Here is a 23607-nt window from a genome sequence, read left to right as displayed (position 1 = left end):
CACCCAGCCCTGAGCCCCCCAACACCTCCCACATTCAACCCTGAGCTCCCAACACCCCACACTGAGCCCTGAGCCCCTCAACACCCACCCAACCCTGACCCCCCCCCCGCACTCAAGCCTGAGCTCCCCCACCCCTACACACACACACCCAGCCCTGAGCCCCCCCACACATCCAGGCCCCACCCCTCCTGCACCCCCCGACACTCCCCAAGCCCTGTCTAGAGCCCCCCCATGCTCCAGCCCTCCCCCCGAAACGCCTTCCAGGGACTGTGGCCCCTTCTCCCTCCTGCCTTGGGGCCCGGCTGCGGTCCCAGCGCCCCCACAAGGGCCAGGCGCCCTGCGGGGCTGCGCGCTGTGCACAGCCGAGCCCCACCGGGTCCAGACGGGCTCCCGCCGGGTTCTCCACGGCGGGGGGGGGGGGGCGTCCTCTGGCCCCGTCAGACTCCCCCGGCTCCTGGGGTGGGGCCCCGGGCGAAGGGGTCCAGCGCCCGCCCCAGCCCGGAGCCGCCGCACAAGTTCTGCCGGCCTGGGGAGCCGACAGGCCAGGACTTGATGCAGCGCCTGGCGCCACCGCCCCGCCCGTGGGGCTCTGCCCCCGCCCGGCGTGGCTGGGGGGGAGGGCGCTGCCCCGGGCGGGGGCTGTGACGGGCCTGCCCAGCGCAGGGCGCTTCCCGGGGGTCCCCTCGAGCCAGGCCCGGCCCCGGGGCAAATCGGAGCAGCCTCCGGGCCGCTTTAACACGCGCTTTTCCCCATGGGCCCCAGCGCAAAGCTCTGCCCCACTGCGCCTTGGGGGCAGGGGTCCCACCGCACAGAGCCCCGCCCCATAGGAGCCTGGGGGGGCGGGCGATAGCACGACAGTGTGCTTGGCGCAGGAGAGGCCCAAGCTCCGTGTGGGGGTCTGGGCAGCTCCTGGGGTGGCAGGGAGCCTGGGTTCTCTCCCTGGCTGTGCGAGGGGAGTGAGGTCTAGTGGTTACAGAGGTGGGGGGGCTCAGGGAGACAGGCCCCCTGGTTCTGCCCTCAGATCTGCCACTGCCTTGCTGCGTGATCTGCTCTCGCTTCGTGCCTCAGTTTCTCTCCTCACATACTTGTGCCCTGACCCCGCCTCCCCCCCTCGGTCCCCAGATCCTGCCCCCCCCCGACCTGGCATTGACCCCCCCCTTTCGCTCTCCCTCGGGGGGCTCTATCTGGGGGGCCGAACATCGCCGCAGCCGCCCCACCGCTGTACCCGCAGTGAGGGCGCCGGGGGGCAGGGAGGGCCCCGTCTTGTCCCTTTAAACCTGCCCCCGCCCGACTCCCGCATGGGACTTGTAAACACGCCGCTGCCGCTCGCCCGGGCCCCGCCCGGCTGCCATTGGCCCGGCCCCTCGCATCTCATTAGCATACATTAGCATACATTACGGCTGGAGCTGCCCTAGTGCAGGTGCAGCCGGGCCGGGCGCGCAGCGGGTGCGATGGGGCCGGCGCGGTGGGGCCGGGGCCGGGCGATGCTGGCGGCGCTGGGCCTGCTCTGGGCAGCCGGGCGAGGTAGGGGGCGCGGGGGCCGAGGGTGGCGGCGGGGGGTGAAGTGGGGCGCGGCCCCCCCGGGCGAGGTGCGTGTCTCTCCTGCCCCCGGGAAGCGCCAGGGGGTCGCAGCTTGGGGGGCTGCCCCGGGCCCCTTTGCCGCCGCGAGCCGGGTGGGGGGCCCTGCAGCCGCGGGTTTGAGGGGGGCTCCTGGATCACCCCCCGTTTTGCTTTGTGCGGGTCCCTGTCACTTGCAGCTGCCGCGGCGCGGGGCGGGGGTGGCTGGGGGGACAATGGGGACCCCCCGCCCGCCATTCGCCAGCGGCGCCGCTGGGCTTTGTGGGATCCCCAAATTAGCCTTCGTGCCCCCCTGGCAGGTCGGATTAGCCCCCCCCCGCACCAATGTAGCGTTCAGAGCCCATAGCAGCCTGGCCCCCCCTTCCTGGCAGCCCCCCGGCACCCCGCTTCCGTCCTGCCCCCCCGCACCGCCTCCAGCATCCCCGGCCCCGCTTTGTGCGGTGTCCCCACGCAGCCCCTTGCACCCCTTTTTTGCATGCCCTGCACCCCACTTCGGTTCAGCCTCCCCTCCCCCCAGCTCAGCTGCTCGTGTGTTTGCCCCCAGCATGTTAAATCCGGTGCTTGTGCGGGGGGGGCCCGGCCAGCTGTCGCCCCCCCCCCGGCATGGGCGTGCAGGCTGGCGAGCGCCGGGTCGCGGGGTCGGGCCGGGCACCGCGGGGGGTGGCTGCTGAAAGGGAAAAGCGGGAGGAAAATGGCGAGTGCTCCCCCCTCCCCCAGTCCCACTGGCCGCACATTTCCCAGCCTTTGTTCTGGCCCCACGCTGGGCGCAAGCCGCGTCCTGCCAGGGCCTGGGCACCCTGGTCTCGCCCGCCCCCTGCCCCTGCCCCTGCCCGTCCTGGCAGTTCCGTGCTCTCTGGCCTAGGCCCAGCCCTGACCCTGCAGCCACGGCCCCTGCCTGGCGAATTGTCCTCAAAATGCCCCCCACGGGGCAGCTGCCTCTGGGGAGGGGCGGGGGCTCCGGCCGGGGGGTAGCGATTGGGGGTCATCGTCGCCTTCCACCCATCCGGTGCGGCCTTAGGCCCAACGGGGGGACCGGGAGCCCCCTCCCCAAAGCCCTTCCCACCCCTTCCTCCCGCGGACGCTAGAGCCGGGAGCCCAGCTGGCTGCAGTGGGGGGCTCGGATCCTCCCCAGCCCCCTGGCGGGGGGGCGCTCGGCTACTATGAATTGCTCTTGTGGGGCTGGCGGGTCCCGAATCGGCGTGAGAGGGGGTACCGGGGGGAGCGCCGGCTGCTCTGGGGCCTGGGCCTGCTCGGGGGTCAGCCCCACGGCGTGGGGGCCTGGGCTCTGTGGAGAAGCCCCCGAGAGGTTGGCAAGACGCCAATGGGGGGGAGGTTGCAGGCACATGGGGGGGCGATCCTCGCGGGCCAGAAGGGCGTTTGAAAGACACAGCCTCCCCCGGTGCGTGTGGTGATGGAGGCGCCGGCAGCCTGCGACACAGCAGTGGGGGGGGGGCTCGCCTGCCTGCTGGCCCGAGGCTGTCGCACCCCCAGCGAAGGGGTTCCCTGGCCTCCCTGCGCCGCCGTGGGCTGGTGGGCTCCGAGTCGGACCCCCAGGGTGGCTGGTGCAGGGCCCTGGGGGGTTCTAGAGGCCTGGATCTGGGGCTGGAGACCCTGCAACCAGCTGTCAGCCCCCCCACCTGCACCCCTTGTGCCCCAGCCTTGGGGAGCTGTGGGGGAGGGGCGGGAGTCCAGCGGGTCCCTGCCCTAGCAGTGGGGGGAGGGCTCTGGCAGGGAGGCAGGAAAGGCCCTGGCCTCAGAGAGCTGCCAAGCCGGGGCAGGGGGGCGGGGCTGGCACATAGCTGCTCAGTGGCAGGGAAGGATCCCAGCCCCCTTGTTCTAACCACTAGCCCCCGCTTCCCTCCTGGGCTTGGGGAGAGAGCCCAGGAGTCCTGCTCCCTGCGGCTGGGAATTACCCCACACCCACCTTTCCCTGCCTCTGGCCCCCAGGGCATCCTCCCCGTCTGGGGGAGGGGCGGGGGCCGGCCCGGGGCATGATGGGGCCAGGAGGGTTTTGAGTTTGTGCCTTGCAGGCGAGACCCGGCCCTGTTCAGGGCAGGGCTGAGCCTGGGGGGGCGGACGCCTGGGTTCTGCCCCAGCTCAGGGAGGGCAGTGGGGTCTAGTGGTTAGAGCAGGGGGGGACCCCTGGGTTCTAACCCCAGCTTTGGGAGAGGGTGGGGCTGTGAGCCAGGACTCTTGGGTCCTGTCCCTGACTCTGGCCCTGGGCCCCTTCTCGGGTCTTCTCCCCCTCACACCCTGGTTGTTCCCAGCAGCCTGGCTGGCCCATGTGGGCGCTGCCGGGCGCTCACACGCCCCCTCGCCCCGCCGCACACTCCCCATGGCACACCTGGGTCCCCCCCTGGGCTCCCCGCCCCTCCCGGAAAGGCAGAGCAGGGACCCAGCCAGCACCTCTGCCCTGGCTCAGCAGACATGTGGGTACAGATCCCTCAGTGCTGGGTCTCAGCGCTTCCCCCCCTCTGTCCCTAGGGTGGAGCAGCTGGGGGGGGCGCGTGGCTGGGGGCGCTATGGGGGCTCAGCAGGGTAGCTGTGGGGGTGGGACAGTGGCTCTGCAGGGCACTGTCTGTGTGGGGAGGTGGTGGGGGTGGGGCAGTGTGGGGTGGGGTGCTGGCTGTGGGGGGCAGTGGTTCTGTGGGGAGTGGGGGGGGGGTTGGCTGTGGGGAGGTGCTGGGGGGACAGTGGTTCTGTGGGGAGTGGGAGGGGGCAGTGGCTCGGGGGGGTTGGCTGTGGGGAGGTGCTGGGGGGGCAGTGGTTCTGTGGGGAGTGGGAGGGGGCAGGGGCTCTGCGGGGGTTGGCTGTGGGGAGGTGCTGGGGGGGCAGTGGTTCTGTGGGGAGTGGGAGGGGGCAGTGGCTCGGGGGGGTTGGCTGTGGGGAGGTGCTGGGGGGACAGTGGTTCTGTGGGGAGTGGGAGGGGGCAGGGGCTCTGCGGGGGTTGGCTGTGGGGAGGTGCTGGGGGGGCAGTGGTTCTGTGGGGAGTGGGAGGGGGCAGTGGCTCGGGGGGGTTGGCTGTGGGGAGGTGCTGGGGGGACAGTGGTTCTGTGGGGAGTGGGAGGGGGCAGTGGCTCGGGGGGGTTGGCTGTGGGGAGGTGCTGGGGGGGCAGTGGTTCTGTGGGGAGTGGGAGGGGGCAGTGGCTCGGGGGGGTTGGCTGTGGGGAGGTGCTGGGGGGACAGTGGTTCTGTGGGGAGTGGGAGGGGGCAGTGGCTCGGGGGGGTTGGCTGTGGGGAGGTGCTGGGGGTGGGGCAGTGGTTCTGTGGGGAGTGGGAGGGGGCAGGGGCTCGGGGGGGTTGGCTGTGGGGAGGTGCTGGGGGGGCAGTGGTTCTGTGGGGAGTGGGAGGGGGCAGGGGCTCGGGGGGGTTGGCTGTGGGGAGGTGCTGGGGGGACAGTGGTTCTGTGGGGAGTGGGAGGGGGCAGGGGCTCGGGGGGGTTGGCTGTGGGGAGGTGCTGGGGGGGCAGTGGTTCTGTGGGGAGTGGGAGGGGGCAGTGGCTCGGGGGGGTTGGCTGTGGGGAGGTGCTGGGGGGACAGTGGTTCTGTGGGGAGTGGGAGGGGGCAGTAGCTCGGGGGGGTTGGCTGTGGGGAGGTGCTGGGGGTGGGGCAGTGGTTCTGTGGGGAGTGGGAGGGGGCAGGGGCTCGGGGGGGTTGGCTGTGGGGAGGTGCTGGGGGGACAGTGGTTCTGTGGGGAGTGGGAGGGGGCAGTGGCTCGGGGGGGGTTGGCTGTGGGGAGGTGCTGGGGGGACAGTGGTTCTGTGGGGAGTGGGAGGGGGCAGGGGCTCGGGGGGGTTGGCTGTGGGGAGGTGCTGGGGGGACAGTGGTTCTGTGGGGAGTGGGAGGGGGCAGGGGCTCGGGGGGGTTGGCTGTGGGGAGGTGCTGGGGGGACAGTGGTTCTGTGGGGAGTGGGAGGGGGCAGGGGCTCTGGGGGGCAGGGTGCTTGCCAGGGGGCTCCGTGGGATGCCCAGCCAGAGTGGTGCCCGCTGGCAGTGGCTGGCACGTGGGGCCGGCTTGCTGGCTGCCTGTGGACGTCCCGGTTAGCGGGCGCAAGGCAGTCGTCTCTGGCCAGGGCTTGGTGCCACCTGTCGCCCCCACACCTGTGTGGTGCCGCCCAGAGCCCGGCCCCCCTTTCCTGGCAGCCTCTCTCCCCCGGCGCCTTCGTCTGCCCTGCCCGCGCCCAGCTCTGGTGCTGACCAGTCCAGAGAGCTGGTAACCCACGTGCCACATGGCCCCACTGGGTTGGGTTGGCTGGTTATACGGGGACCCCTCCCCTGGCGCTGGGGTGCGGCTGGCTCTGGATTGGGGGGAGCTGGCTATACGGGGACCCCTCCCCCGGCACTGGGGTGCGGCTGGCTCTGGATTGGGGGGAGCTGGCTATACGGGGACCCCTCCCCCGGCACTGGGGTGCGGCTGGCTCTGGATTGGGGGGAGCTGGCTATACGGGGACCCCTCCCCCGGCACTGGGGTGCGGCTGGCTCTGGATTGGGGGGAGCTGGCTATACGGGGACCCCTCCCCCGGCACTGGGGTGCGGCTGGCTCTGGATTGGGGGGAGCTGGCTATACGGGGACCCCTCCCCGGCGCTGGGGTGCGGCTGGCTCTGGATTGGGGGGAGCTGGTTATACGGGGACCCTTCCCCTGGCGCTGGGGTGCGGCTGGCTCTGGATTGGGGGGAGCTGGTTATACGGGGACCCTTCCCCGGCGCTGGGGTGCGGCTGGCTCTGGATTGGGGGGAGCTGGCTATACGGGGACCCCTCCCCCAGTGTTGTGATGCAGCTGGCTCTGGGTCAGGGAGGCTGGCTATACAGGGACCCCTCCCCCAGCACTGGGGTGCGGCTGGCTCTGGATTGGGGGGAGCTGGCTATACGGGGACCCCTCCCCCGGCACTGGGGTGCGGCTGGCTCTGGATTGGGGGGAGCTGGCTATACGGGGACCCCTCCCCCGGCACTGGGGTGCGGCTGGCTCTGGATTGGGGGGAGCTGGCTATACGGGGACCCCTCCCCCGGCACTGGGGTGCGGCTGGCTCTGGATTGGGGGGAGCTGGCTATACGGGGACCCCTCCCCCGGCGCTGGGGTGCGGCTGGCTCTGGATTGGGGGGAGCTGGTTATACGGGGACCCTTCCCTGGCGCTGGGGTGCGGCTGGCTCTGGATTGGGGGGAGCTGGTTATACGGGGACCCTTCCCCCGGCGCTGGGGTGCGGCTGGCTCTGGATTGGGGGGAGCTGGCTATACGGGGACCCCTCCCCCAGTGTTGTGATGCAGCTGGCTCTGGGTCAGGGAGGCTGGCTATACAGGGACCCCTCCCCCAGCACTGGGGTGCGGCTGGCTCTGGATTGGGGGGAGCTGGCTATACGGGGACCCCTCCCCCGGCACTGGGGTGCGGCTGGCTCTGGATTGGGGGGAGCTGGCTATACGGGGACCCCTCCCCCGGCACTGGGGTGCGGCTGGCTCTGGATTGGGGGGAGCTGGCTATATGGGGACCCCTCCTCCAGCGCTGGGGTGCGGCTGGCTCTGGATTGGGGGGAGCTGGCTATACGGGGACCCCTCCCCCAGTGTTGTGATGCAGCTGGCTCTGGGTCAGGGAGGCTGGCTATACAGGGACCCCTCCCCCAGCACTGGGGTGCGGCTGGCTCTGGATTGGGGGGAGCTGGCTATACGGGGACCCCTCCCCCGGCGCTGGGGTGCGGCTGGCTCTGGATTGGGGGGAGCTGGCTATACGGGGACCCCTCCCCCGGCACTGGGGTGCGGCTGGCTCTGGATTGGGGGGAGCTGGCTATACGGGGACCCCTCCCCTGGCGCTGGGGTGCGGCTGGCTCTGGATTGGGGGGAGCTGGCTATACGGGGACCCCTCCTCCGGCCCTGGGGTGCGGCTGGTTCTGGGTCGGGGAGGCTGGCTCTACAGGGACCCCTTGCCTGGTGAAGCCCCGTGGGGGGGGGCAGGAGGCCTGGGTCAGAGAGGAGGCAGAAGGGAATTTTGTATCTGCATGAATCCCCCTCCCCCCCATGTTCCAGTAGGGTAGCTGGAGAGCCAGGAGTCCTGGGCTCTCTCCTGGGGGAGGTGGTCCCGTGCCTCAGTTTCCCTCACAGGGCCTGTGCCCGGGGCTGTGCCAGGAGGAGACGGCCGGGCTGGGGGGCTGAAGGCGGCTCTGTGCCACACACAGGCGCCCGTTCTCCCCGCCAGGCAGCGGAGAAAAGGCCATTGTCACCCTACGGCGCCAGCTCCCCGGGCACCAGCCCCTCCCCTCGCTATGGCAACCAGCCCCCCCATCCCAACCCTTCTGTCTGGGGGCCACCACTTCCCGAACTGCCAGCCCCCCGTGCTGACCGTTAGCCCCCACTGCCCTCCAGAGCTAGCCGGGGGCGGCGCGTCTAGGCAGAGGGGCACCAGCAGAGCTGGGAGGGGCACCCCGGTTTTACTGGACCGTGGGGGGGGCGGGGCTGCAGCCAGGGACCCAGGTGTCCTGGGGAGGGAGGGGCCGGGAGGGGTCTGTCGGGGAGCGCAGCAGCCTGATGCAGAGGGACCCAGGCATCCGGGGCGGGGGGCTGGGAGCGAGCTGGCAGCGAAACAAAGGCTGCTTGTTTGCCCTATCCTGGCGGCTCTGTGGGCAGCGGCGGGCGCTCCTGGCTTGGCAGGAATGTGTGGGTCAGAGCCGCACCCAGGGGGCACCAGCACCCCCCTCGCTGCCCTCCCAGGAATCTGCCCCTGGGCCCCAGGCCTCCCTATGGGCCCGTGGCTTGGCTGGGTCCCATCCCTGCCCCCCATGGGCCTTGCTGGGGCACCAGGCCTGGGATGAGTCCAGCAGCCTGGACCTGGTGCCAAAGCCGGAACCTCTGGGCCGGGGCCTGGCTCCGAGCAGGGGGGCTGGGAGCCAGGACTCCTGGGCGCTCTCCCTGGCTCAGGGAGGGGAGTGGTGTCCAGTGGTTAGAGCAGGGGCTGGACTCCATGAGCTGTCCTGCCGCGTGCCTTAGTTCCCCCAGCCAGGGGGGCTCCGTGCGGGGCGGTGGTGGGTGTGGAGGGCAGCCTCGGCTGGGGGGCCCTCGGGCTGGGAGCCTGGGCAGGTCCCCTTGTTGGCACTGGGACGGGGGCCAGCAGCCCAAAACATGCCAGGAAAGGAGCTGAGAGCTGCATCCCCTGCAAGGCCACAGCAGCCGAGTTATCCTGGGACCGGGAAGGCAGGGGCTGTGGGTCAGGAGTGAGGGCAGCAGGAGGGCTGGGGGGGCTGGAGCAAGAAGCACTGGCAGGCTGGAGGGGCAGGGGCAGGGGGGCAGGAATGGGTGGGCAGAGCTGGGGGGGGAGTTAGGGGCACAGGCAGGGTGGGGGGTGGGAGTAGGGGGGATAAGGGCTGGGTGCGGAGTGAGGGGCACCGGCAGGCTGGGGGGCAGAGTGGGAGGGTGGGGGGCAGAGCGGGGGGGTAGGGGCACCGGCAGGCTGGAGGGCAGAGTGGGAGGGTGTGGGGCAGAGCGGGGGGGTAGGGGCACCGGCAGGCTGGGGGGCAGAGTGGGAGGGTGGGGGGCAGAGCGGGGGGGGGTAGGGGCACCGGCAGGCTGGGGGGCAGAGTGGGAGGGTGGGGGGCAGAGCGGGGGGGGTAGGGGCACCGGCAGGCTGGGGGGCAGAGTGGGAGGGTGGGGGGTAGAGCGGGGGGGGTAGGGGCACCGGCAGGCTGGGGGGCAGAGTGGGAGGGTGGGGGGCAGAGCGGGGGGGGTAGGGGCACCGGCAGGCTGGGGGGCACAGTGGGAGGGTGGGGGGCAGAGCGGGGGGGTAGGGGCACCGGCAGGCTGGGGGGCACAGTGGGAGGGTGGGGGGCAGAGCGGGGGGGTGGGGGCACCGGCAGGCTGGGGGGCACAGTGGGAGGGTGGGGGGCAGAGCGGGGGGGTAGGGGCACCGGCAGGCTGGGGGGCACAGTGGGAGGGGTGGGGGGCAGAGCGGGGGGGTAGGGGCACCGGCAGGCTGGGGGGCTGGTGACCTTGGCGGCGCGAGTGACCTTGACAGTCACAGCTGGCTGCGCCGCGGTCGCCGTGGAGACCCGGGGGGGGCTGGGGAACGAGCTGACACAGCAATAATCCGCCCCCCCCCAACCCCTCCACACGCCAGGGAGTCCTACAGGCTTGGTGCCTAGCAACGGGCGATGGGGGTGTTGCCACGGCAACCTTGGCTGGCATAGCTGGGATGGTGAGACAGCTGCATGGCGGGGGGGGGGGGGGGGCGCCGGCGCTGCCAACCCAGCCTGGCCCAGCAGGGGGCACTGCCCCCCACGAGCCCCATCCCACCCCCTCTGACCACCCCCACCCCTCTGCCCCCCCACGAGCCCCATCCCACCCCCTCTGACCACCCCCACCCCACTGCCCCCCCACGAGCCCCATCCCACCCCCTCCGACCACCCCCACCCCTCTGCCCTCCCACGAACCCCCCTCTGACCACCCCCACCCCACTGCCCCCCCACGAGCCCCATCCCACCCCCTCTGACCACCCCCACCCCACTGCCCCCCCACGAGCCCCATCCCACCCCCTCTGACCACCCCCACCCCACTGCCCCCCGCGAGCCCCATCCCACCCCCTCCAACCACCCCTCTGCCCTCCCACGAACCCCCCTCTGACCACCCCCACCCCACTGCCCCCCCACGAGCCCCATCCCACCCCCTCTGACCACCCCCACCCCACTGCCCCCCCACGAGCCCCATCCCACCCCCTCTGACCACCCCCACCCCTCTGCCCCCCACAAGCCCCATCCCACCCCCTCTGAACACCCCCACCCCACTGCCCCCCCACGAGCCCCATCCCACCCCCTCTGAACACCCCACTGCCCCCCCACGAACCCCCCTCCAACAACCTCCCACCCCACTGCCCCCCGTGAGCCCCATCCCACCCCCTCTGAGCACCCCACTGCCCCATGAGCCCCCCTCCGACAACCTCCCACCCCACTGCCCCCCCGCGAGCCCCATCCTACCCCCTCTGACCACCCCCACCCCACTGCCCCCCCGCGAGCCCCATCCCACCCCTCCGACCACCCCTCTGCCCTCCCACGAACCCCCCTCCGACCACCCCCACCCCACTGCCCCCCCACGAGCCCCATCCCACCCCCTCCGAGCACCCTCCACTCCACTGCCCACCCCCTGCCATCCCAGCCCCCTCCCATCACTCCCCACTGTTTCAAAGCATGAGATGACACCACTCTTGGCTTCATGGCTTCCCCCTTTCGGGGGCTGGGGGTGCTAACCTATGGGGGGAGGGGCAGTATGAGTCCCAGGCCAAGTTCTCCGACCCCCCCATTTCTAGCCCCCCACTTCCTCCCACTCACCCCCATCTCCGCCCCAGCCAAATACTGAAGGGCTGGAATATGCAAATCGCTATGGCTGGCGGCCATGGCAACGCATTAATTGCTGGGGCTGAGGGAGCGGTGGGGGTGGGGCAGGAGAGGGTGCCCAGCACCCCCTGGGGGGCACGAAGGGACCTGGCGCATCCCAGCTATGGGGCAGGGCGGCAGTGGGGAGCGTGGGGGCACAGTGACAGACACCCATCAGCCAGGGAGTCCCCACAGCCCTTCTCTTGTGCCAAGGGGGGGACTGTGGGGCTAAGCCCCGGGGGGTTACTTGGGGGGTTCTCTCCCAGCCCCCCACCTGCCACTGCTCCCCCCAATTGCACTACCTGATTAGAACTATTCCCATGACAACCCATTGTGATGTCCTAGGAGGAGGAGACGAAACATCAAGAGACTTAAAGGGGCAGCATGACCTGCAGCCCCCCCGGCTCAGCCGGCACCCCCCAAACCCACTCACGGCCCCCCGGCTCAGCCGGCACCCCCCAAACCCACTCACGGCCCCCCGGCTCAGCCGGCACCCCCCAAGCCCACTCACGGCCCCCCGGCTCAGCCGGCACCCCCCAAGCCCACTCACGGCCCCCCGGCTCAGCCGGCACCCCCCAAACCCACTCAAGGCCCCCCGGCTCAGCCGGCACCCCCCAAACCCACTCACGGCCCCCCAGCTCAGCCGGCACCCCCCAAACCCATTCACGGCCCCCCGGCTCAGCCGGCACCCCCAAACCCACTCACGGCCCCCAGCTCATCCGGCACCCCAAACCCACTCACGGCCCCCAGCTCAGTTGGCACCCCACAGCTCCCCACCCACAGCCCCACAGCTCAGCCGAAACCCCCAAGCCCACTCACAGGCTGGCTGAGCTGGTGGGCTCCCACAACCCCCCACCCGCAGTCCCCCAGCTCGGCCAGCACCCCTAACCGCCACCCCCAGCTCAGCCAGCCCCCAAGGGACTGCCCTTCGGTACAGTCCAATGTTCCCTCTAACCCTTTCCTTCCATGTGTGGAATAGATGTTGTTCTGCGCACCGAGGCCTGTGCAGATGGGCACCACTGGTAGAAACACAAACTGAGCTGTGAGCACTCTGCTGATCAGCAGGGCAGCCTGGGACTCTCCCCAAGCGCCCGGCTCACAGGGAACATGGAGCCCGACCCTGCTTGGCTCCCATCTTGGCCTCCCTGCCCCCGGCTGGCCCGTGGGTGGCCGTGGTTCTGTCTGTGCCAGGAGGGGCCGCTTTGCTCGCAGAGCGCGAGGGTGGCTGGGCGGCTCCGTGTGGCTGGGGGTGGGCAGCCGGGTGCCTCCACTAGACCTGGGTGAGAGGCAGCCGGGGGCCCTGGAGCCCTGTTCTGTGGCACATGGAGCGTGGCGGGTTTTGGTTGGGGTCTGCATCCTCAGCCTGGGGACACGAGGCTGCTCCCGGCGGCCCCACGCCCGCAGGATTGAGGTGGCACAGCTCTCCCCGAGCGCCAGCCCCCCCTCGGCGTCACGTCCCCTCCCATAGCCTGGGGCCCCACCTCGCCGTCCCCAGCTGCTCTGTGCACCTGGCCCCTACTCTCCCCTTAGCTCTGCCCCTCTGGCCCAGGCAGCCCAGCTCCTCCCACAGCAGATGGGGGCCCCCCCACCCCACCCCCACCTGCTGACTCCCTCATTGGTCTGCTGCCCTGTCAGGTGGGCTGACCTGGCTGGCTACTGTTCCCCCACCGGCTCTGGGGACTGTCAGTCTCAGGGTTCCCGTTGGCCTGTCCCCCCTTCTGTTGGGGTGGGGAGCTCGGCAACCAAAGTCCCACTGAGAGCGGGGTGGCCACATGGCCGTGTCTCACGTTTGGCCGTGTCACCACGGGACGGCTACGCGTGTTGCTAGGTGACCATAGCAAGGGGGCAGTCTGTTCTGTTGGCATGGCCCGTGAAGGGCCACGTTTGCTGCGCAGCCGGCACAAGCATCTTTCTGCCCGTCCCAGAGGGGCAGGCGCATGGATATTGTGGAGAGGGAGCTGACGAGCAGTTTGTGGAAAGAGAGAGACGCCCATTGGTGGTGCTGCTGAAGAGACAGGGCAGCCGGTTGGGGTGACGTGGCGGTGTGGACACAGTGGCCGGTCATGGTTGCCACAGCTGGTTGGGGTCACGTGATGATTGGAGAAGGGCAGCCAGTCATGACGATATGGCGGCAGCTGGCTGGGGGGACATGGCAGCGGGGTGGCCATGCATGGTGACGTGGCTGTGGCTGGATGGGGCCACGTGGCAGTGGGAGGGATGGCCAGTCATGACAATGTGGCACAGCTGGTTGGAGTCACGTGGCAGTTGGGGAAGGGCGGCCGGTCATGACGACGTGGCTGCAGCTGGATGGGGCCACATGGCAGCAGAGGTGGGGTGGCCAGTCATGGCTGGCTGGGGTCATGTGGTGGCGGGGGTGGCTGTGGCTGGATGGGGCCACGAGGCAGTGGGAAGGGTGGCCGGTCATGGCGATGTGGCCACAGCTGGATGGGGTCACGTGGGGCCAGGGTAGCTGGTCATGGCGGCATGGCTGTGGCTGGATGAGGCCACGTGGCAGGGGGAGAGGTGGCCGGTCATGGCGACGTGGATGTGGCTGCATGGGGCCACATGGCAGCAGAGGTGGGGTGGCTGGTCATGGCTGGCTGGGGTCATGTGGTGGTGAGGGCGGGGTGGCTGTGGCTGGATGGGGCCACGAGGCAGTGGGAAGGGTGGCCGGTCATGGCGATGTGGCCACAGCTGGATGGGGTCACGTGGGGCCAGGCTAGCTGGGCATGGCGGCATGGCTGTGGCTGGATGGGGCCACGTGGGCAGGGGGAGGGGTGGCCGGTCATGGCAATGTGGATGTGGCTGGATGGGGACACAAGGCAAGGGGAGGGGTGGCTGGTCATGGCGACGTGGCCAAAGCTGGATGAGGTCACGTGGGGCCAGGGTAGCTGGGCATGGCGGCATGGCTGTGGCTGGATGAGGCCACGTGGCAGGGGGGAGAGGTGGCCGGTCATGGCGACGTGGATGTGGCTGGATGGGGCCACATGGCAGCAGAGGCGGGGTGGCCGGTCATGGCTGGCTGGGGTCATGTGGTGGCGGGGGTGGGGTGGCTGTGGCTGGATGGGGCCCCCATGGCAGGGGGAGGGGTGGCCGGTCATGGCGATGTGGCCACAGCTGGATGGGGTCATGTGGGGCCAGGGTAGCTGGGCAGGGCGGCATGGCTGTGGCTGGATGGGGCCACGTGGCAGGGGGAGAGGTGGCCGGTCATGGCGACGTGGATGTGGCTGGATGGGGCCACATGGCAGCAGAGGCGGGGTGGCCGGTCATGGCTGGCTGGGGTCATGTGGTGGCGGGGGTGGGGTGGCTGTGGCTGGATGGGGCCCATGGCAGGGGGAGGGGTGGCCGGTCATGGCGATGTGGCCACAGCTGGATGGGGTCATGTGGGGCCAGGGTAGCTGGGCAGGGCGGCATGGCTGTGGCTGGATGGGGCCACGTGGCAGGGGGAGAGGTGGCCGGTCATGGCGACGTGGATGTGGCTGGATGGGCCACATGGCGGGGGAGGGGTGGCCGGACATGACGACGTGGCTGCAGCTGGATGGGGCCACATGGCAGCAGAGGTGGGGTGGCCGGTCATGGCTGGCTGGGGTCATGTGGTGGCGGGGGCGGGGTGGCTGCAGCTGGATGGGGCCACATGGCAGGGGGAGGGTGGCCGGTCATGGCGACGTGGCTGCAGCTGGATGGGGCCACATGGCAGCAGAGGCGGGGTGGCGGTCATGGCTGGCTGGGGTCATGTGGTGGCGGGGGCGGGGTGGCTGCGGCTGGATGGGGCCCCGTGGCAGGGGGAGGGTGGCCGGTCATGGCGATGTGGCCACAGCTGGATGGGGTCACGTGGGGCCAGGGTAGCTGGACATGGTGGCATGGCTGTGGCTGGATGGGGCCACGTGGCAGGGGGAGGGGTGGCCGGACATGACGACGTGGCTGCAGCTGGATGGGGCCACATGGCAGCAGAGGCGGGGTGGCCGGTCATGGCTAGCTGGGGTCATGTGGTGGCGGGGGCGGGGTGGCTGCGGCTGGATGGGGCCCCGTGGCAGGGGGGAGGGTGGCCGGTGATGGCGACGTGGCCACAGCTGGAAGTGCTCATGCAGCGCCGGGGCTGACGCCGAGGAGTCCGACACTGCCAAGGCCCCGCGTGATACACAGCGGGGTTGGCACGCAGCAGGAAGTGACACGGGCCGTGGCTTCCCAGTGCATGCTGGGGAGAGGTTAAGTCCAAGACAGGAAGTGGCCTCACAGGAGAGGCCAAAGGTCACTCTAGTGTGGGGGATGGGAAAGCCGCTGCTGCAGCTGACTCACCTGGGCCTCAGGATGTTTTAGCCCCGCCTCCTCTCTCTAGGCCCCGCCCCATTCCAATAAGCCACGCCCCCTATGTCCATGCCACATGTAACAGGTCCCCGAAAGGCCTCTGAAGGGCCCTTTCTCAATGGCCCTCAGCTCTGCCCCCCTCCTCCCTAACACACAGCACCCTCAAGCTGCCCCCCCCGACTCTGGCCTGGCTCCAGGGGCTCAGCCCCGTGGGTTCCTGCCTAGTTCCCGCCCGTTTCCCTGAGCCCAGGCTGGGGTTGGGGGGTCTGTCCTCAGTGCCATGGGCCCGGCCCTCCTGGCAGCAGGATGCTGGCAGTGGGGCGGGCGCCCTCGGCCCGCAGGAACCAAGCTGCCCCTGGTAATGTAGGGCAGCACCAACCCCTGCTGAGAGCTCCGCCCTGTCGTGCCCCCGCCTCAACCGTCTGGCCAGCTCTATGCCCGGCTCCGGCGCCATGGGGGTTCGCCTGGCAGTGCCCCCCATCTCTCCATAACCCCTCGCCCACCCAGCCCCAGCTCTATGCCCGGCTCCGGTGCCATGGGGGTCCCCCTGGCAGTGCCCCCATCTCTCCATAACCCCTCCCCCACCCAGCCCCAGCTCTATGCCCGGCTCCGGCGCCATGGGGGTCCCCCTGGCAGTGCCCCCATCTCTCCATAACCCCTCGCCCGCCCAGCCCCAGCTCTATGCCCGGCTCCGGCACCATGGGGGTCCCCCTGGCAGTGCCCCTGGTCTCTCCCTGACCCCCCCCTTGCCTGCCCAGGCCTGGCGCAGGAGGTGCAGACGGAGAACATGACGGTGGTGGAGGGTGGGGTGGCGGAGATCAACTGCCGGCTGCACCGGTACGACGGCTCCATCGTGGTGATCCAGAACCCAGCCCGGCAGACGCTCTTCTTCAACGGCACGCGGGGTAAGGGGCCGCCGAAAGGGGCGGGGTAAAGGCAGGCGGGCGGGGTAAGAGGTGGATGGGGTAAAGAGCCAGCGGGTGGGAGGGGTAAGGGGCAGGTGGGGGAAGGGGCCAGCGGATGGGCGGGGGTAAAGGGCAGGTGGGCGGGGTAAGGGGTGGATGGGGTAAAGAGCCAGCGGGTGGGAGGGGTAAGGGGCAGGTGGGGGAAGGGGCCAGCGGATGGTCGGGGTAAAGGGCAGGTGGGCAGGGTAAGGGGTGGATGGGGTAAAGAGCCGGCAGGCGGGAGGGGTAAGGGGTGGATGGGGTAAAGAGCTAGCGGGTGGGCGGGGTAAAGAGCCGGCGGGTGGGAGGGGTAAGGGGTGGATGGGGTAAAGAGCTGGCGGGTGGGCGGGTGTAAAGAGCCGGCGGGTGGGGAGGGGTAAGGGGGTGGATGGGGTAAAGAGCTGGCGGGCGGGAGGGGTAAGGGGCGGATGGGTAAAGAGCCGGCAGGCGGGAGGGGGTAAGGGGCGATGGGGTAAAGAGCCGGCAGGTGGGAGGGGTAAGGGGTGGATGGGGTAAAGAGCTGGCGGGCGGGAGGGGTAAGGGGTGGATGGGGTAAAGAGTCGGTGGGTGGGAGGGGTAAGGGGTGGATGGGGTAAAGAGCTGGCGGGCGGGAGGGGTAAGGGGTGGATGGGGTAAAGAGCCGGCAGGTGGGCGGGGTAAAGAGCCGGCGGGCGGGAGGGTAAGGGGCTGGGGGGTGGGTCAAGGAGCCGGCACAGGGGGAAGAGGCAGACGGGGGGCAGGGGGTAGGGCCCGCTGGCGTGAGGGGGGCTGGGGGAAGGGGCTGGGGGGTGGGTCAAGGAGCCGGCAGCGGGGGAAGAGGCAGACGGGGGGCAGGGGAAGGGCCCCGCTGGCGTGAGGGGGGCTGGGGGAAGGGGCTGGGGGGTGGGTCAAGGAGCCGGCAGAGGGGGAAGAGGCAGACGGGGGGCAGGGGTAGGGCCTGCTGGCGTGAGGGGGGCTGGGGGGCTGGGGGAAGGGGCTGGGGGGTGGGTCAAGGAGCCGGCAGAGGGGGAAGAGGCAGACGGGGGGCAGGGGAAGGGCCCGCTGGCGTGAGGGGGGCTGGGGGAAGGGGCTGGGGGGTGGGTCAAGGAGCCGGCAGAGGGGGAAGAGGCAGACGGGGGGCAGGGGTAGGGCCCGCTGGCGTGAGGGGGGCTGGGGGAAGGGGCTGGGGGGGTGGGTCAAGGAGCCGGCAGCGGGGGAAGAGGCAGACGGGGGGCAGGGGAAGGGCCGCTGGCGTGAGGGGGGCTGGGGGAAGGGGCTGGGGGGTGGGTCAAGGAGCCGGCAGAGGGGGAAGAGGCAGACGGGGGGCAGGGGTAGGGCCCGCTGGCGTGAGGGGGGCTGGGGGAAGGGGCTGGGGGGGTGGGTCAAGGAGCCGGCAGAGGGGGAAGAGGCAGACGGGGGGCAGGGGAAGGGGCCGCTGGCGTGAGGGGGGCTGGGGGAAGGGGCTGGGGGGTGGGTCAAGGAGCCGGCAGAGGGGGAAGAGGCAGACGGGGGGCAGGGGTAGGGCCTGCTGGCGTGAGGGGGGCTGGGGGAAGGGGCTGGGGGGTGGGTCAAGGAGCCGGCAGAGGGGGAAGAGGCAGACGGGGGGCAGGGGAAGGCCCGCTGGCGTGAGGGGGCTGGGGGAAGGGGCCGGGGCCAGCCTGTCCCTCTCCCTGTCCCCAGCGCTGAAGGACGAGCGGTTCCAGCTGGTGGAGTTCACCCAGCGGCAGGTTCGCATCCTGCTCTCCGGCGTGCGGCTGGAGGACGAGGGAGGTTACTTCTGCCAGCTGTACACGGACGACACGCACCACCAGATCGCCTCCCTCACCGTGCTGGGTGCGCCCACGGCCCAGGCCAGGCAGCTGGGCCACAGTGGGGCACCGTGGCTGGGGCCGGCGGGCTGGGTCAGGGCGGAGCAGCTGGGCCCTCTGGGGGGCTGGGCTGGGAGGGGGGCGGCTGGACGACCCCGGGGGGCGCTGGGAAGGGAAAGGGGGCGGCCGGCGGACCCCGGGGGGGCGCTGGGAAGGGAAAGGGGGGCGGCCGGCGGACCCCGGGGGTGCTGGGAAGGGAAGGGGGTGGCCGGCGGACCCCGGGGGGCGCTGGGAAGGGAAAGGGGGCGGCAGGCGGACTCCGGGGGGTGCTGGGAAGGGAAGGGGGTGACCGGCGGACCCCGGGGGGGCGCTGGGAAGGGAAGGGGGTGACCGGCGGACCCCGGGGGGTGCTGGGAAGGGAAGGGGGTGGCCGGCGGACCCCAGGGGGCGCTGGGAAAGGGAAGGGGGTGACCGGCGGACCCCGGGGGGCGCTGGGAAGGGAAGGGGGTGGCAGGCGGACTCCGGGGGGCGCTGGGAAGGAAAGGGGGCGGCCGGTGGACCCCGGGGGGTGCTGGGAAGGGAAGGGGGTGGCCGGCGGACCCCGGGGGGTGCTGGGAAGGGAAGGGGGTGGCCGGCGGACCCCGGGGGGTGCTGGGAAGGGAAGGGGGTGGCCGGCGGACCCCAGGGGGCGCTGGGAAGGGAAGGGGGTGACCGGCGGACCCCGGGGGGCGCTGGGAAGGGAAGGGGGTGGCAGGCGGACTCCGGGGGGCGCTGGGAAGGGAAGGGGGTGGCCCCACTGACCCCTGCCCCCGTGTCTCTGCAGTGGCCCCTGAGAACCCCACGGTGGAGGCGAAGGAGCAGGCGGTGGAGGGCGGGGAGGTGGAGCTGACGTGCCTCGTGCCCCGGTCGCGCCCTGCAGCCACCCTGCGCTGGTACCAGGGACCGGAGGGAGCTGCGAGGTGAGAGAGGTGGGGCAGGGGGCGGGAATGGGGTGGGGCGCTGGCTCAGGCAGAGGGTGGGGAATGGGGCAGGAGGCTGGTTTGGGCAGTGGGCTGGCTCAGTCGGGGAGCCCACCGGAGGGTGGGGAATGGGGCGGGGGGCCAGCTGTGGGGGCGGACTTGGGTGGCCTGGGGGGTTGCTGGGGGGCAGGGAAGGGGGGTGGGAGTTCCTGGGGGCGGGGAAGGGAGTGGGGGCTCCCGGGGGGCAGGGAAAGGGGCAGGGCCGCCCGGGGACAGGGAAGAGAGCGGAGGGGGGGGGGGCGGGGAAGGGGTTGGGGCACCCGGGGGGCAGGGAAGGGGGTGGGAGTTCCCGGGGGCGGGGAAGGGGAGCAGGGGGGCAGGGCCATCCGGGGGGCAGGGAAGGGGGCAGGGAAGGGGGCAGGGCCGCCCGGGGGGCAGGGAAAGGGGCAGGGCCATCCCGGGGACAGGGAAGAGAGCGGGGGTGCGGGGAAGGGGGTTGGGGCACCCGGGGGGCAGGGAAGGGGGCAGGGCCGCCCGGGGGGCAGGGAAGAGAGCGGGGGTGCGGGGAAGGGGTTGGGGCACCCGGGGGGCAGGGAAGGGGGCAGGGCCGCCCGGGGGGCAGGGAAGGGGGCAGGGCCGCCCGGGGCGCGGTGCCCGCTCACCCCGTCTGTGCGGCGACAGGGCTCGGCAGCCGGGAGCAGCTGGGGAAGGTTTTCCGGGTCAGCTCCGCGGTGCGGCTGCAGGTGCAGCGCCGGGACCACGGGGCCATCGTGACGTGCGAGGCCACGAACCCCGCCCTGCGCGGGCAGCGGAAGCAGACGCAGTACGTGCTAGACGTGCAGTGTAAGTGCGGGGGGGCGGGGCGGGGGGGGGCGGGCGGGGGCCCCGGGGGGCGTTCCTGGCCAGTGGGTGTGGCTGAGAGCCGTGGCAGAGGGTCAGGGGCTGCTTTGTGCTGTGAGGGCAGGGCCTGGGGAGGGTGGCCCTGCCCGGGGGCCGGGGGCAGGAGTGGGGCTGCGTTGGGTGTGGCAGGCAGCGGGCTCTGGGCCGGGGGGCCGGGGGGGCCGGCAGTGCACCGTTGGGTTGTGCTGTGCGGGGGGTTGTGAGCTGGGCTGTTCCACTGGCACGCGGGGGGGTTGTGTTGCCGGGTGTGGGGCTGTCACGGCTCCCAGGTCCTGCCCACGCTCGGACCCGTCCATCCCCGGGCAGAACCCCCCAGCACTGGGGGCCCTTTCCCGGGGCGACTGCCGTGCGGCGACCCTCTCTTGGGGGGGGCCCCTCTCACCTGGGGGGCTGCCCCTCCACCTCCGGGACGGCGCCTCTCGGGGCCTCCAGCCGCCTGCCTGCGCCGTGAGCCCCCTCGGGGGGTCCCCTACCCCTGGCCCCGCCCGTCTGAGTCTCCCCTCCGCCCGGGGCTCTGCCTGCTCTGCCCCCGCCCCGATCTGAACCCGTCTGCCAGCCGAGCCCCCAGTGCCCCCCCGCCAGTGTGTCTGCAGGTAACAGGGGCGCCCGGACCCCTCTCCTCCCCCCTCCCGTCCAATGTTCCCCCCTCGCCGGGGCCAGCTGGGCGGTGTGCCGGGTCCCCTCTGCCGCCCCTTGTCTGGCCGGGCCGGGGGGCACCAGTCGCCGGGTCCAGTTCTGGGCTGTTCCCTGCAACAGCAAACTCCCCCCCCCCCCCCCATCACATTGAACCAATCGCATCCTGAGGCCTGAGTGCTCCCCCCCCATGCAGCCCCCTGTAACCCCCCCACTTCCTCCCAGTGGCTTGTGCTGGTGGGTTTGGCAGGTTGTGCTATCAGGTTGCCAGTTTGGGCTGCGGGGTTGCCAGGCTGCAGGGTTGTGGGGTTGTCGGGCTGCGTTGCCGGGCTGTGGGGTTGCCAGGTTGCCAGGCTGCAGGGTTGTGGGGTTGTCGGGTTGCGTTGCCGGGCTGTGGGGTTGCCAGGTTGCCGGGCTGTGGGGTTGCCGGGCTGTAGGGTTGCTGGGCTGCCGGGCTGCAGGGTTGCCGGGCTCCGGGGTTGCCGGGCTGCGTTGCCAGGCTGTGGGGTTGCGGGGATGCCGGGCTGTGTTTCCGGGCTACGGGGATGCTGGGCTGCGGGGTTGCTGAGCTGCACTGCGGGGTTGCCGGGTTGCCGGGCTGTGGGGTTGCCGGGTTGCCGTGCTGCGGGGTTGCCGGGTTGTGGGGTTGCCAGGCTGCATGGCTGCGGGGATGCAGGGCTGCGGGATTGCTGGGCTGCATTGTGAGGTTGCCGGGTTGTGGAGTTGCCAGGCTGCGGGGATGCAGGGCTGCGGGATTGCTGGGCTGCATTGTGGGGTTGCCGGGCTGTGGGGTTGCCGGGCTGTGGGGCTGCGGGGTTGCCGGGCTGCGGGGTTGCCGGGCTGCGGGGTTGCCGGGCGTCACAAGCCCTGGGCTCCCCGTGCAGCTGCCCTTGTCCTGTCCCTGCAGACTCGCCCACGGCGCGGATCCAGCCCAGCCAGGCCGTGCTGCGTGAGGGGGACACCCTGCTCCTTACTTGCGTCGTCAATGGCAACCCACTGTGAGTCACCCACGGGGCAGTGGGGCTGGGGCCAGGGGCCAGGGCACTGCGGGGGGGAAGCTCGCAGCACCAAGGGCCTAGCTGGGGGCACTGCGGGGGGGAAGCTCCCAGCACCAAGGGCCTAGCTGGGGGCACTGCGGGGGGGAAGCTCGCAGCACCAAGGGCCTAGCTGGGGGCACTGCGGGGGGGAAGCTCGCAGCACCAAGGGCCTAGCTGGGGGCACTGCAGGGGGAAGCTCGCAGCACCAAAGGCCTAGCTGGGGGCACTGCGGGGGGGGGGGAAGCTTGCAGCACCAAGGGTCTAGCTGGGGGCACTGCAGGGGGAAGCTCGCAGCACCAAGGGTCTAGCTGGGGGCACTGCTGGGGGGAAGCTCGCAGCACCAAGGGTCTAGCTGGGGGCACTGCGGGGGGGAAGCTCGCAGCACCAAGGCCCTAGCTGGGGGCACTGCAGGGGGAAGCTCGCAGCACCAAGGCCCTAGCTGGGGGCACTGCAGGGGGGAAGCTCGCAGCACCAAGGGCCTAGCTGGGGGCACTGCAGGGGGAAGCTCGCAGCACCAAGGGTCTAGCTGGGGGCACTGCTGGGGGGAAGCTCGCGGGCCAGGTAGGCCATGTCCCCGGGGTGCAGCGTGGGAGCCCTTTGACCCGCTGCGCCCGGCTGGGCAGGTGGTGCGGCTCACCCCTCACCCAGCGCCTGGCACCGCGCAGGGTCTGTGCCCGGGGAGCTCAGACCCGCCCCGCCCACAGGGGGACCCAGCCGGGCTCCCAGCACACGCGGGGAAGCCGGCGACTGCGGGGGCGGGGGATTGGCGCGGCCTCGCCCCGGCTGGCGACACAGCCAGGCCAGCAGGGAGCCGGGCCAGATCCCGTGAGCGTGGGCCCCGGCCAGCCCCAGCCGCGAGCAGCTCCCAGGCAGGGCCCGGCCGCACAGTCGGGCTCTACACGCTCTGCTGGGGCCCCTCGTGCACAAGCGCCCCCGGCTGTACCTGGTTACACCCTGTGCCTGTGCTGGCGGGACACGGCGCAGCGCCCCCCCCGGCTCTGGTGGGGGGAAGCTCAGCCCCGATGCCTGCTCTGCCCAGCGCCAAGCTAGAACGGCACGTGCAGCCCTACAGATGCACACGCACCCCTCGCACGCCCGGCCCCTACGGACGCACCCCTCGCACGCCCGGCCCTACGGACGCACCCCTCGCACGCCCGGCCCTACGGACGCACCCCTCGCACGCCCGGCCCTACGGACGCACCCCTCGCACGCCCGGCCCTACGGACACACCCCCTGCACGGCTACACGCCCGGCCCTACAGACACACCCCCTGCACGGCTACATGCCCAGCACTACGGACACACACACACACACACACACACACACACGGTACATGCCCGGCCCTACGGATACACACACACGGTACATGCCTGGCACAAACATTTTCCCAGGTCCCCTGTGATTTGAGCTGCTGCCCATCACCGTGGTGTTGGGCCGGCCCTGCACCCAGGCATGGGAATGGGCCTGGCCCAGCTCTCCCAGCCCTGGTTGTGATGGTGCGTCGGGGTCCCCCCCCCCCGATCCTGCAGCCCCGCGGCAGCCAGAACAGGCTCCGCCAGCCGGGAGAACAGGGGGGTTTATTGGTCCCCTGGGCACGGCCCAGCCCAGACGTGACGTGGCCACAGGAGTCAGGGCCAGGACGCCCCAGCCCCCTGGAGATGGGTCCCTGGGCCCCTAGACTCCAGCCCCTCCTTAGTCTGTCTCCTTCATGGTTCCAGCCCCAGACTGCCCCTCCCCCCACACTCCCTTCCTTGGTTCCCTCCCTTCCCTTAACCGGTCGGACCGGTCCGGTCACTGTCATGGGGCCCGCCAGCCCCCCCCCCCAGCCGCCAGTGGGGTCGCCCCCCAGCCAAGCCCAGCAAGCAGCCAGGTTCCCCCAGTGCATCCCGGCGGTGTCTGCCCCCAGCCCCACGGAGATCGTGTGGAGCCGGGTGAACGACACGCTGCCCGAGCGGGCGCAGACGCAGGGGGCGGAGCTGACGCTGCCGGCGCTGACCCCCGGGGACAACGGCACCTACAGCTGCCAGACGGCGAACAAGCACGGGCGAGCCTCCGACCAGTACGTGCTGGTGGTCTATGGTAAGGACCCCCCTCCCACCCGCAGCCCCTCCCGCCTGGGACCC

General features: G+C 71.6%; 1 protein-coding gene across 1 annotated transcript; it reads left to right on the top strand.

Annotated features, from left to right (window-relative positions):
• Positions 1-1367: 1367 nt before the first annotated feature.
• On the top strand, positions 1368-23604 carry LOC142819675 (cell adhesion molecule 4-like; the record flags this gene model as incomplete). The annotated part of the gene is given in 8 exon segments (XM_075908200.1): positions 1368-1524; positions 15983-16129; positions 17828-17980; positions 18779-18891; positions 18893-18914; positions 19596-19757; positions 21355-21445; positions 23391-23604. Coding segments are annotated over 8 exon segments (975 nt in total), but the record flags the coding sequence as incomplete, so codon positions are not given.
• Between the last annotated feature and the right edge of the window lie 3 nt (positions 23605-23607).

This window comes from Pelodiscus sinensis, chromosome 24 (assembly GCF_049634645.1).
Source record: "Pelodiscus sinensis isolate JC-2024 chromosome 24, ASM4963464v1, whole genome shotgun sequence".
In the NCBI taxonomy this organism is placed as follows: Eukaryota; Metazoa; Chordata; order Testudines; family Trionychidae; genus Pelodiscus; species Pelodiscus sinensis.
The sequence above is the reverse complement of the archived record's forward strand: the minus strand, read 5'-3'. Positions and strand labels throughout refer to the sequence as shown.